Source organism: Danio rerio, chromosome 18 (genome assembly GCF_049306965.1).
Source record: "Danio rerio strain Tuebingen ecotype United States chromosome 18, GRCz12tu, whole genome shotgun sequence".
Lineage (NCBI taxonomy): Eukaryota > Metazoa > Chordata > Actinopteri > Cypriniformes > Danionidae > Danio > Danio rerio.
This window is the reverse complement of record NC_133193.1, coordinates 26,510,467-26,522,779: the sequence shown is the minus strand read 5'-3', so window position 1 is coordinate 26,522,779 and position 12,313 is coordinate 26,510,467. Positions and strand designations below refer to the sequence as shown.

The 12,313-nt window shown below is 34.3% G+C and overlaps 1 protein-coding gene across 3 annotated transcripts in view; it reads left to right on the top strand.

Annotated features, from left to right (window-relative positions):
- slco3a1a (solute carrier organic anion transporter family member 3A1a) overlaps window positions 1–12,313 on the top strand; it is a 107,333-nt gene that overhangs the window by 80,552 nt on the left and 14,468 nt on the right. For all 3 annotated transcript variants that reach the window (XR_012393777.1, XM_073929464.1, NM_001045188.2), the window contains 3 exons: window positions 190–288; window positions 4,683–4,958; window positions 9,299–9,463. Coding sequence is in view for 2 of the 3 variants with exons in the window: in NM_001045188.2 (NP_001038653.1) it covers window positions 190–288; window positions 4,683–4,958; window positions 9,299–9,463 (540 nt within the window). In the remaining variant the exon portion in view is untranslated. The remainder of the gene's footprint in view (window positions 1–189; window positions 289–4,682; window positions 4,959–9,298; window positions 9,464–12,313) is intronic.

Here is a 12,313-nt window from a genome sequence, read left to right as displayed (position 1 = left end):
CATTTTTGATCTGACGCATTTGCGTACGTATGAATGGAAGTCTATGGGGAGAAAAGTGCAGTGCAGTGTAAAGTAAAGCGTTCCCTTTGACTTCACATTTTTTCACTTTAACTTCAATTTATGCATGCTCGATTTATCATTGTGAAACTGAAATAAGATTTCTGATGATTTTTTATCATTGCATTTCAGGTATCCTCTTTTCCACATTGGTGTTTGGACCTGCATGTGGTTTCATCCTGGGATCTGTCTGTACCAACTTTTATGTGGATGCTTTGTTCATCGACACAAGTGAGTTTCTCTTTATCCTCTGCACTCCAAATCCAAATACAACACAAACACTCAGAACAACAGAAAATGCTGCTAGGCATTTTGTTTCTTACCACCACGGCTCTTGTGTCTTTTGAATAATTGAAAGCACAAGGCCTCAAATTCTGGCTCACTGTCACAATCAATAATCAGCAAGTGAATCTGAAATAGAAGAAAAATTTGGCATTCATTTCAGCCACGCTTGGAATCCACATTCCTGCTTGCTGATACACTATGTTGGCATCTCTATAATAGACACATTGCATTAAATAAAACAAGAAAACTCTTTAGATACATATTTTTGTAGAATAAAATACACCAAGTGGATCAGTGACTTAGTTTTGATGTTAGATTTCTGCGAGTTTCGTCATGTAGAGATTTGTTGTCATTGTTGTTTTAGAAGCTTTTCTCAAATGTCAGCAAAATGATATTTTATTTACAGATGTTTTTCCATTCCTCCATTGTGTCTTCCAAAACCACACACATATAATACAGAAAGATGTTAGCTGTGTTTCAACGTAAAGCAAATCTATCCACAAACACTATCAATGGAGCAGCTGATTAGTCATGTTGGTTTTATGTTCACTACATCAGAGTTTATTCAGCAAATGCATTTACATTCAATTCAATTCAGCTTTATTTGTATAGCGCTTTTACAATGTAGATTGTGTCAAAGCAGCTTCACATAAATGGTCATAGTAACTGGATCAGGGTAGTTCAGTTTTTAGTGTTTTACATCTTCTGTTATTTTTACTTAATCTCAAACGGGCATTAACAAAAAAAGTGTAATATACTGTAAGGCAGAGGTGTCAAACTCATTTTAGCTCAGAGGCCACATGTAGGAAAATCAATCAACAGACCAGTAAAATCATGGTACATATCATTAATTAAATCATTCATTTTCTTTTCGGCTTAGTCCCTTTATTAATTTGGGGTCGCCACAGCAGAATGAACAAGCGGTATATATCATATAACTTAAGAACAACAACTTCAGATTGTTTTGTTTATTTTATTGCGTTTAACATAAAACGTAAAGCCGGAGCATGAGGACAACACAATCTCATGGCAGTTCATAACATTTTGATTTAGTGGCTAATTTATATGAATTTGTATGATCTCATTCGTACAATTTAGTGAGATTTGCTTATCCACCAATGACCGTTGCGTTTAGGGGTGTGTGTCGGGTGCAACGCCTCCTTTTTTTATATCGTACATTTTCATACGACTGAACTCTAAGGTAAACTAAACTGATAAAACGGAAAATAATTAAGTTTCCTTGTAAGACCACCTCTATGGCAGGGCATAGATGTGGTCTTTCTCTCTGAGAAGGCTGTTAACCTGACGCTGATTTAGGGCTTTGGATTGGATGAAATTAACAGTTTGCAATTGTGCCATCCAGTGGACACTATTGGAACAGCAGTTTCTTTTATTGAAAAATTGCAGCTCTTATTTTGTACTTTACAGAATCATCTCGTGAGCCAGATTACACCCATTTGCGGGCCTGATCCAGCCCACAGGCCATACATTTGACACTCCTGCTGTAAGGGATATCTGAAAAAGGAATTTGCCCTCAAATTTTTACAAATAATTATTCATAAATGTAATCTAACCAACAGGGCTAGTGTGTTTTGAATATAGTGCACTGTCTTTCCACATCTGGGAGAGTTATGGAGTGGAGAAGCCCCAAAGAAGTGTACCACCCAGCTATCGACCAATATATTGGCGTTCATCAAACAATATAAGGCAACTTATTAGTATGAACAAAATACTTTCAGCACACCATGATTAGGAGGCTGTATGTAAATAAACACCATAATATGTGCGCAGATATTAAAGAAACATGCCAAGTGAACATTCTTGCTTATCTGAAAAACAATGCTAAAGTCAGATATTCTGCTTGAAAAGGGGTGTTCTGTGACACAACACTGTCTTTGTTTTAGTTTCTTTAACCCACCCAATGCCAGTATAGCCACTTATATTTCAGCACCCTGGGATACCTTGGTGGAAAACCACATGTTTAATTAATTCATTTAAAAATAGTAGCAGACAGTAGCAGATTCCGAAATGAGACACCGATTCAGATTTCCACATGAGGTAATTATTAATTACCAAATAATATGAATATTACTAATACAAACATTCGGTGAGCAGGTTATATTGTAACACCATGTTCTAACAATACACTGTGACGAGATTTGCATTGATAAGCAATTTGGCTGTTTGCACCAGACGAAACAAGAAATTTAAATATAACCTTCCACACTGTAAAAAATAAATTGTTGAGGAAACATTAAAAAAATAAGGCAACTTGATGCAGTAAGAACTTTGAGTTGTCTCAACAACAGTTTTTTAGTTTTTCTCAGTAACAATATTTTGTTCAGCTAACATAATTTTGTTTATTTATGCAATGTTGATTATTGTATTTTACTAATAAAGATATTATTGTCACATCAACTGAAGCAACAATTACTGCTGTTGAGTCAAATAATTTTTTTTCTGTTTAGTGGATGATTTTTTTCAAATTTGCAAAATAAGTAATTAGTTCTAGTTAGCATATCATACTGTTTTTAATCATTTTACTTAAAAATGAACATAAACTCACTACTTCATCCATTTATTTTCCTTTGGCTAAGTCCCTTTATTCATCGGGGTCACCACAGCAGAATGAACCGCCAACTTGTTTAGCATCTGTTCTACACAGCGCATGCCTTTCCAGCTGCAACCCAGTACTGGCAAACATCCATTCACACTCAGACACCTGAACCTCATGTCTTTGAACTGTGGCAGAAACCGGAGCACCCGGAGAAAACCCACATGATGCCAACTGACCCAGCCGGGTCTCGAACCAGCAACCTTCTTGCTGTGAGGTGACTGTGCTACCAACTGCGCCACTGTGTCACCCGTCTTTCAAGCACCTGATAAACAAACTAAGTTTTCGATCGTCACATCACGCATGCATAAATTATTTAAATATCAACATTCCTGTTCAACACAAAAATGTTTGTCCAGAAAAGTCAGTTAAACATGTAGATATAACATATTAGTGAATATTGTTGACATAACATATATTTTTATGTAATTAGTTCGTATTCGCAATTTTTAGTATATATGACAGAAAAAGTACAGTGTGCTGAACAAATGGTGATTTTGTTTTTTACAGTGCAGTAGCACTGAATATGCACTCACACATAAAATGGTAAGGTTTATAATCTAATAAATACATATTAAACCTCTTTAACGTTATTAAATGGACATGCTGAATCACTCATATGTGTTGGTTTGCATTATTTCACAGTTCTAAAGTTAATTTTCAAACAGTTTATTTGATTTCCAAGATCTGAGGTGAACTATCTGCTGCTGCTTTCAGTAGTATGGCAATAAATTCAATGTAAAATGGCATTTAACCTCACATTAGTAGCATTTGACACTGAATAAAGCACATGAGGTGTACCTGAGGTAAACAACTCTGTCAGTTTATCCTGTTGTTCAGCTGCAAGAAATAGAAGCTGTTTCTAATACAAATCGAGGTGTTGGTTAGAACAAAAACTCCTTTTAAAATGGAAAATATTCCTTCTATTGCGTGTTGCTTTTATTTAGAACATGATTTGAATCAGTCTTTAGGCTCAATAGTTAGACTCGCTCCAGCTGGTCAATCTGGAAACCTGCGCTAGTGTGTTATGATCCAGAAATGTAATACCTAGTTCAACCACTGGGTGTCAAACTTACATACTGCACCTTTAACCTCCACAAATATAGCAATATTACAGAAATGTAAAAAAAAAAATTGCTGTACTGTAGGGAATACAAAGAGAAAATAATCTAAAGGAACAAAGCTACTGAATCTCAAAAGAGCTTCACTACAGATTGCCTTGTGATGCTAATCTTACTGTATGTTCCAATACCAAGTGTAATGTTATTTTCATAATGGATTAAAATAAAGCACAAAGCCAAATATACTCTGGTTTTTAACTACAGATATTAATTATTTGTAGCACAATCTTATTATTTTAAGTGATTTATTTTCAGTGATTTTGAGTGGAAGTACTTCAAACAAGAAGTGTAATCATTTTTAAGTAGGTGGCTAATATAAATGTATTACAATGTAGTCAGTGTTGGACATCTCTTTTAATGTAAGTGTCTTGGCTTTTTCAACTTCACACATTGCATCAGATATTACACGAAATCCCTTCAGACATTTTTAGTAGAATAAGATGTACCAAATAGCTAAGCTCAGTTTTGATGTCAGATGTCTCTGAATTGCATCATACAGTTTGCTTTTCTGATTTAGAAGTGGATCTTTTCAAATGTCTGAATATAAGGGAGCATATCATTCCTCTACATGCTCCTTATTTTATTTATATATTTGCTTTTTTTAGCTCAGCTGAACATCACCCCCGATGACCCGCGCTGGATTGGTGCATGGTGGGGCGGATTCCTCATCTGCGGTGCCTTACTCTTCTTCTCGGCCCTCTTCATGTTTGGTTTCCCTCAATCCCTGCCCAGCAAGGAGATGGAAGGAGTGCCTGAAAGTGAACAGGCCATGCTGCCCGCGTCTTTATCACAGGATTTTGAGAAATCCAAGCCCAGCAATGGAGTCGTGCAGAACTACCAGCCCAACAGCAACAGTCTGTCCTGCTGCCAGCAGCTCAGAGGTCTCAGTTCCAATAGCTCTACACACACACGCACTTACAAAACTGCTAAACACTTCCATTCCACACAGTCTAAGACCTCCAATGTCACTGTGTGATGTCTCGTATTGAGATTAGTCTGCTTAAGGTCAATGAGTATAGTTGCATTTAAAGGGATAGTACACCCCCCAAAAAATGCACTCACTATTTATGGAGTTCCACTCCTTTATGAGTTTAAAGCATGAAATATGATTGAAAAAAAATTAAATAAGCTGGAAATCTGTAACAAATGACTTCCATAATAGGAAAAATCAAATACTGTGGAAGTAAACGGTTGCAGGTTTCTGGTTTTCTTCAAAATATCTTCTTTTGTTTTTATCAGAAAAAAGAAAATCCTAAAAGTTTTGAACAAGGTTGACTAAATGACGAAGGGATTTATATTTTTGGGTGAATATGCCTTTAAAGAATTTGAAGAAATGTTAGTCACAAAAACATGATGTGGGTCTTTTTTTATTAGCATGCGTACGTAAATTGAAGGCTTGATCTGTTTAAATCTGTTTAAACTGTACCGGACATGTTCCTCTAATCGCATGCCGAATTATACTTAATGATACACTGAGGAGACAATTAGACAATTAGATTTAAGTCTTACTCAGTAGCAGACTTACATGGAATCTACAGCCTGAAGAGTTTGTTGAAAGCTTAGCAGATTTTCTCTGAATTTTAGTGCTCGTCATTTACAGAGTTCTACACATCCCAGTGTACTCATGTTGCAGTTTTGTTTGTTAACTAAGTCAGAGTCAGGGTTATTATGTTAGCTTATAAAAATGCCAATAAAAGTAATATTACCTGGTACAACTTTTCAATTGTATGTTTATAAAATAGACTGGTGGTCTATGAATTGCATCATACAGTTTGCTTTGCTAATTTAGAGGTGGATATGTGTTAGAGTTACCATTCATTTTAGAAAGGAATGAGTTAAAATTTATCATTCCTTTGACAACGAGTTCCCTCAAGATTTTCCTGTTATAATAAAGGTTTTCAAGTAATAAGTAAAATAAGCTCTGTGAAAAACATAACTGAATTATAACATAGCATGATTCTTCATAATCCTATTTTTCCACTATTTAGAATTTTTGAAAAAAGCTTTTTTCAAACTTCTGCCCTGCCATTTTTTCATAATGGTCATGTTCAATAATGCACAAATGAATTTGAAAAGGAGCTCATCAGTGTAGATGTGTGTTTTGGTAAAAATGTCCTGAGTTTATGTCCACAGTTCCAGCACAGTATCGAATCCTAGTGGTACAAAATGAAAGAACTTTAAATATTTTCACTTGCATTTAAAATTTTATTTAAAAAGCTACATTTAAAAAAATCTAAGATATGGCTGATATTTGGTTATGATGGATAAGTTGGCGGTTCATTCCACTGTGGTGACCCCAGATGAATAAAGGGACTAAGGATAATGAATGAATGAATGAATGAATGAATGAATGAATGAATGAATGTATGAATTAATTAATTCATTCATTCATTCATTCATTCATTCATTCATTAATTGATGAAATTCAAAAAATGCAGATGCAGTGATATTATGCAGCTTCTAAAAACAATCCCCATTTAGGTTACTGCTTTGTGTAATGTTATTGTGCCTAGTGCAGCCAAGGTAGAGCAGCAAAGCTCATTTGAAAGAAAACTTTTCATTTTCTGTCAGTCTTAGTACACGATATGACTACAGAAGAATGCAGCTTTAAATAGGAAAAGTTTTATTCGAGCGAGATGCTAATAATCTAACCTGATTCAAGGATTTATGTTAAGCTAAGCTAAAAGTGCTACTTCCAGACTCGAAGATTTTCTGAATCATAAAAGAAATTGTACAACTCAACCATTTAATGTTAGGAGAGTTGCAAAATGATGCCTCATTCACACTAGCAGCGACTTAGTAGCCGGCTGTTGCTCTGAGTGGCGAACTGCTGCAAACGCTGGTCTGTTTAGGTCTACAGCACAGAGAATACAACCGGTCTCTGAGTGAGCAGAGAGAGGATCACGTAAGCTCTACTGGTGCTCCTACTGGCTGTCGCTCAAGATAGTCTCTTCATTTGCAAAAATTTGAAGGCTTCTCAATAGTCTGAGGCTGTTTCTCAATTCCAAGAAAACAGAGAACAGACTTGCGTTCTTGTGGAAAATAGTCTTGCCAAGTTACCTCGGAAGAATGAACTCGGGACACTACCAGACCAGAGAACGCGTCCAGTGAGAAATGAGATCCTGTGTTCTTCCTAATGGTCACATGACCCTTCCAGCGTTTAAATGGAAAATTATTTAAACATTACAGCATTCATACAGCGATTTATTCTTTTCAATATATACTCTGCATAAAAACATTTTAAATAATTGCACAATATAAATAAAACAGATTTTAATACAAATTTCAGAAAACAAACATCCTTAATGTGTTTATTCCTTTATTAAGATGTCCATAAAATGTTTATATTAATCGTTTCATTTAAGGAAACTCCTGAGATAAATAAGTGATATCTCTGAACTTTAATAATAAATCTAAATAAAATGCTGCGCTTTCCACCTCCAGTTGCTGAGACTTCCAGAGTGAGATCGGTGCTCAAGTCTGCATCTGCATCGGTGCGTCATCGATATCAAGAACACAACTGGGAAGTTTCACAGATCCTCAGTTCTTGCTGTCTTGAGTATTGGAACTGAACTTTGGCATTTTTGATGATGACGTTACACGAGAACACGAAGATTGCTTAAGAACCCATATTGAGAAACAGCCTGAATGAAGCCACCTTTCCACTGCACGTGACAAAAAACAAACCACAGACTGGAAGTTATTCATTTCCAATGGAGAATAGTCCGGGAGCTGCATGGAGTTCTGATCATCTCTGTATATGGAAAATTAAATTCCGATTTGAGCTGCGAATACATTGAAATATTTGAACTCCTGCGACTAGACTGGGACTGGCCGACCGGATGTGATCTATTTCAGTGTTGTCCAAGCAGGTCCGTGCGTGCGAAATGAGAAATAGTTTTTTTTTTTTCATTATTTTTTTAATCAGAAAAAAGTAGATAAAAATATATATATATTTATAAATGAGCATTAAAATTAAATGTTTTGTGTTGTCTCCATGTTCGCTACAAAATTTTTAGCGGTCTATGAGTTTCAAGTATTGCATTCATTCAACCATGGTGAAGGCACGAGTAAAGAATAAAGGCTCTGCTTTTGCACTCCTATATTTCAAACACTGCGAGAACAGCTTCTCTCCCATGTTGCATGACAAAACTTGCGTACAACAGCACCTAAAAAGACAAACCAATACATTTAGTAATGACATTTAAGTCATTATGACTGCAGTGATCCTAAAATGCATTTCATTACTCACTGTTGATCCCTCACTGTTCATTCTGCCTCCATTGTGCTTGGTGTCCTATTGCTGCTCACAGTAACATTTTGATTATGCTTTCACTGGATAGAAGTGTACGACTCTCACCTTATGCTACTTGTTAAAAAGCAACTCTGCTGGAGATATCAAGGATTTGTTTATGAACATTATCTTGTGATATGTAGACTAAAACAAAAAGTGCTTTGAATTATTCCGTGCTGTAAAACCAAGGATATAAATCAAAACCATTTTACATACATTTTCAAAAAATATTTAAGTCACAGAATTGTAGAAATATGCCACAAAATGCATTAGTTTGTATCTGCATTTTGTTATTATAGTTTTAAACATGATTTCAGCCAAAACTAAAAAAAAAAAGAAGTGAAGCTTTCAGCCCAAACACTTGCAGGATAACTGTCACTCTATAGTTTCACATACCAGCCATTTCGTTTCTCGTCTGTTTGTCTGTAAATAGAGTAATTGTTATGCTGGTATTGTGCTATACTTGTAAGCCTTTCATTTTGTACAAAAGGAACCATCAATCATGTAAGATCTGATTATATACTTGCTATCGTGATGCATTACTAGCACAGAAGCCACTAGCTAAAGGCACACTTTAATGCAGGCAGCTGTTTTGTCCTTCTTGGTTGATGCATTTTTGGAGGTTTTGCCATCTGGTGTGAATGCAGTCTCGGTCCTGACGTTTCCGAAACATCTGTCAAAAATATCAGTTAAAATGACAACTCTTCTGAATGGCTCTGCAGCACTTTAGAAAAGAAACAGGAAATTAAAGGGTGAATGTCTGTCGATTGCATCATAAATCATATGTTTCTAGGTCATTGGCATCTTAACTTTTACTGAATGGCGTAGACTGAACTATATGCTCTCATTACTCACTGAAGCCTGTCTTTCTCTCGTCCATCCTCACTGTCTCTTCACTGCTCGTCTGTCTTTTTCTTTTCACTCCAGTTATTCCCAAGGTGACCAAGCACCTGCTGTCAAACCCAGTGTTCACTTGCATCGTCTTGGCCGCCTGTATGGAGATTGCGGTTGTTGCTGGCTTTGCTGCTTTCCTGGGCAAATACCTGGAGCAGCAGTTCAACCTCACCACCTCTTCTGCTAACCAGCTGCTGGGTGTGTAGAAATAAATGCATACTGTCTGTACATTCACACAAGTACACGTTTTATTTTATTTTATTACAAAATTAATATATTTAACCAATTTAATCTTATATTTATTTTCTGTTTCCACCTTTTTTCAGATTTTTTGGAGAAAATATATTGCGTTTGAATTATGTAATACGGTTGAAGTCAGACTTATTAGCCCCCCTGTTTATTTTTTTCCCCAATTTCTGTTTAACGAAGAGAAGATTTCTTCAACACATTTCTAAACATAATACTTTTAATAACTCATTTCTCATATAACTGATTTATTTTATCTTTGCCATGATGACAGTAAATATTATTTTACAAGATATTTTTTAAGACACTTACTATACAGCTTAAAGTGACATTTAAAGACTTAACAAGGTTAATTGGGTTAATAGGTTAGGGCAGAGGTCACCAACCTTTTTGAAACTGAGAGCTACTTCTTGGGTACTTATTAATGTGAAGGTCTACCAGTTTTATACACACTTCTCAAATAACAAATTTGCTTAATTTACTTTTAATTATATATTATTAATAATAATTATTGATATTTTTCCCAGAGATAAGTTGCAGCTGGAAGGGCATCTGCTGCGTAAAATATTCCATTCATTCCACTGTGGAGACCCCAAATTAATAAAGGGACTAAGCCGAAAAGAAAATGAATGAAAAAATAATTTAAAGATATTCATCTATGTGGCAGTTCATTCCGCTGTGGCGACTCCCAAATAGCCAAAAAGAAAATGAATAAATATTTATCTATGTAAAGAGACACTGAACGTGAATGATTTCTCACAATAGTTGTCAACAATGATTTAACAAGTAAGGAAACATGAGTATGCAACAATTTATTTCTATAAATCTCTGCAAGTATGTACATTTTCAAATGTTAAACATAAATTAGGAAATATTTAAAAAAGAAAAAACTATTCAGGGGGCTAATAATTCTGACTTCAACTGTATATTTATATTTTAAGACACATTTTTGTATAGATTGTTTATGCATATTTCTATTTAATTTTTTTATTTATTTATTGAGATCTTTTTTCATAGTTTTTTTTTTAAATACAGCTCAAAAAAAACTTACAATTAAAATGTTTTTATTATTAAAAACTGCTTTTATTCTAGCTCAAATAAAACTTTCTCTAGAAGCAAAAACATATTTTCTTGCTCTATTAAACATCATTTGAGAAATATTTAAAAATGAAAAAAATAATTCTGACTTCAATTGCTATATATATACAGTATATATATATATATATATATACATATATATATATATATATATATATATATATATATATATATATATATATATATATCTGCTATCCAATAATTTGACATTTGTTTTAAAAGTGTAAAAACTACAAGCTAAAAGAGATAAAAGACTTTCTCCAGAGGAAAAAATACATTAAATAATGTCAAAACAATTATATTTTCATCGCATATTGTTGGCAAAAACAAATGTATATAAACTCTTTCCCCATATGTATTAGATTTTTAAAATATCTATTATTAGCAATTTCTCTGCTGTTTTAGTTTTAAAAATCAAAACCAAACTAAAATTCAAAATTTTTACCAGGGCAGGGGAAAAAAATATGTAAAAAAAATAACATAAAATTACAAAAAATAAAATTATAAAATTAGCCCCTTTCACACAGTAATATTGGTAAATATGCGGAAAATTACTGGAACGACTTTACCAGTAGATTCAAACATGTGCTCTTCGCACAGGCCACGCTTTACACCTCCATTTCAAAATGCCGGTAAATTCTGATATCATTAACCAAAAATAAGCTCTAAACAGCCACGCTTGTATTAAACATGAAGGGCGTCAGTCTTTTTCTTGATGATTTTACTTTTATTTAAAACTTTAGCATTCATGTAGATGTTTTTGTCCTAGAAATGGACCAAATAACTGGGAAAATTCTTCCAACTTTAACATTTGAGGTGCTAACCGCAGCTTAAATCACCTTTGTTTACACATTTGACAACAATGTTACATATTCTGATGGATACTGTGAGCAACAAAGTTATAGAGGAACACTTTCGCATATCGAGATGTACATTTGAGTTTGTGCTGCAGCTTTTGAGATGCTTTTTAAAACAAAAGACTACCGATGTTGTAGGCTTCTGAAATCTGACTCACAGGAGCGCTCCTTCACGTGCATGTGCCTCACGCAGAGTTGGCAGGTAAACTCACAGCGGTTTATCATTTTATTGATCATTTTTTCCTTAACTTTTTTTCTAATGAGCAGCAGCTAAATGTGTCTGGAGAAGGATTTAAAGCCATTTATGTTATTAAACAGTGCAGTTGTGAATTTGTCTGGAGTACACGTGTCATGTCAGCACATTTTAAACGTGAATACACTCTTTCGGGCAGTTTTCCTTCAGTTTACACACAGAGCAGCCTTTCGGCAATTTACCGGTAGTGTTACAACTTCTCTTTTCGGGACAATTGCAGAAACTAATTTACCGGTACTTTCAAAAAGGGGTCTGTTCACACATGATCCCTTTCTGTTTTTTTTTTTGTTTTGTTTTTTTTTTTTTCAGAAAAGTCTGTATGTGTGAAAGGGGCTATTAGCAACAAAAAAATATTTTTAAAAATGTGTTTTTACATATACTTATAAAATATGTATTAGCAATAAATTAAATTAAATTAGGAAACAATAATAAATCAGCAAAAAAATTGCTTATTGTTTTCTAATTAAATTAAATACAAATAATTAAATTAAATGAAATTAAAGAACAATTTGTGGTTATATAAATGTTGACTTCTCAATTTTTTCTTAATCCTTTAACACATTAATCCATGGCACATCCACAGTAGACCTGAAA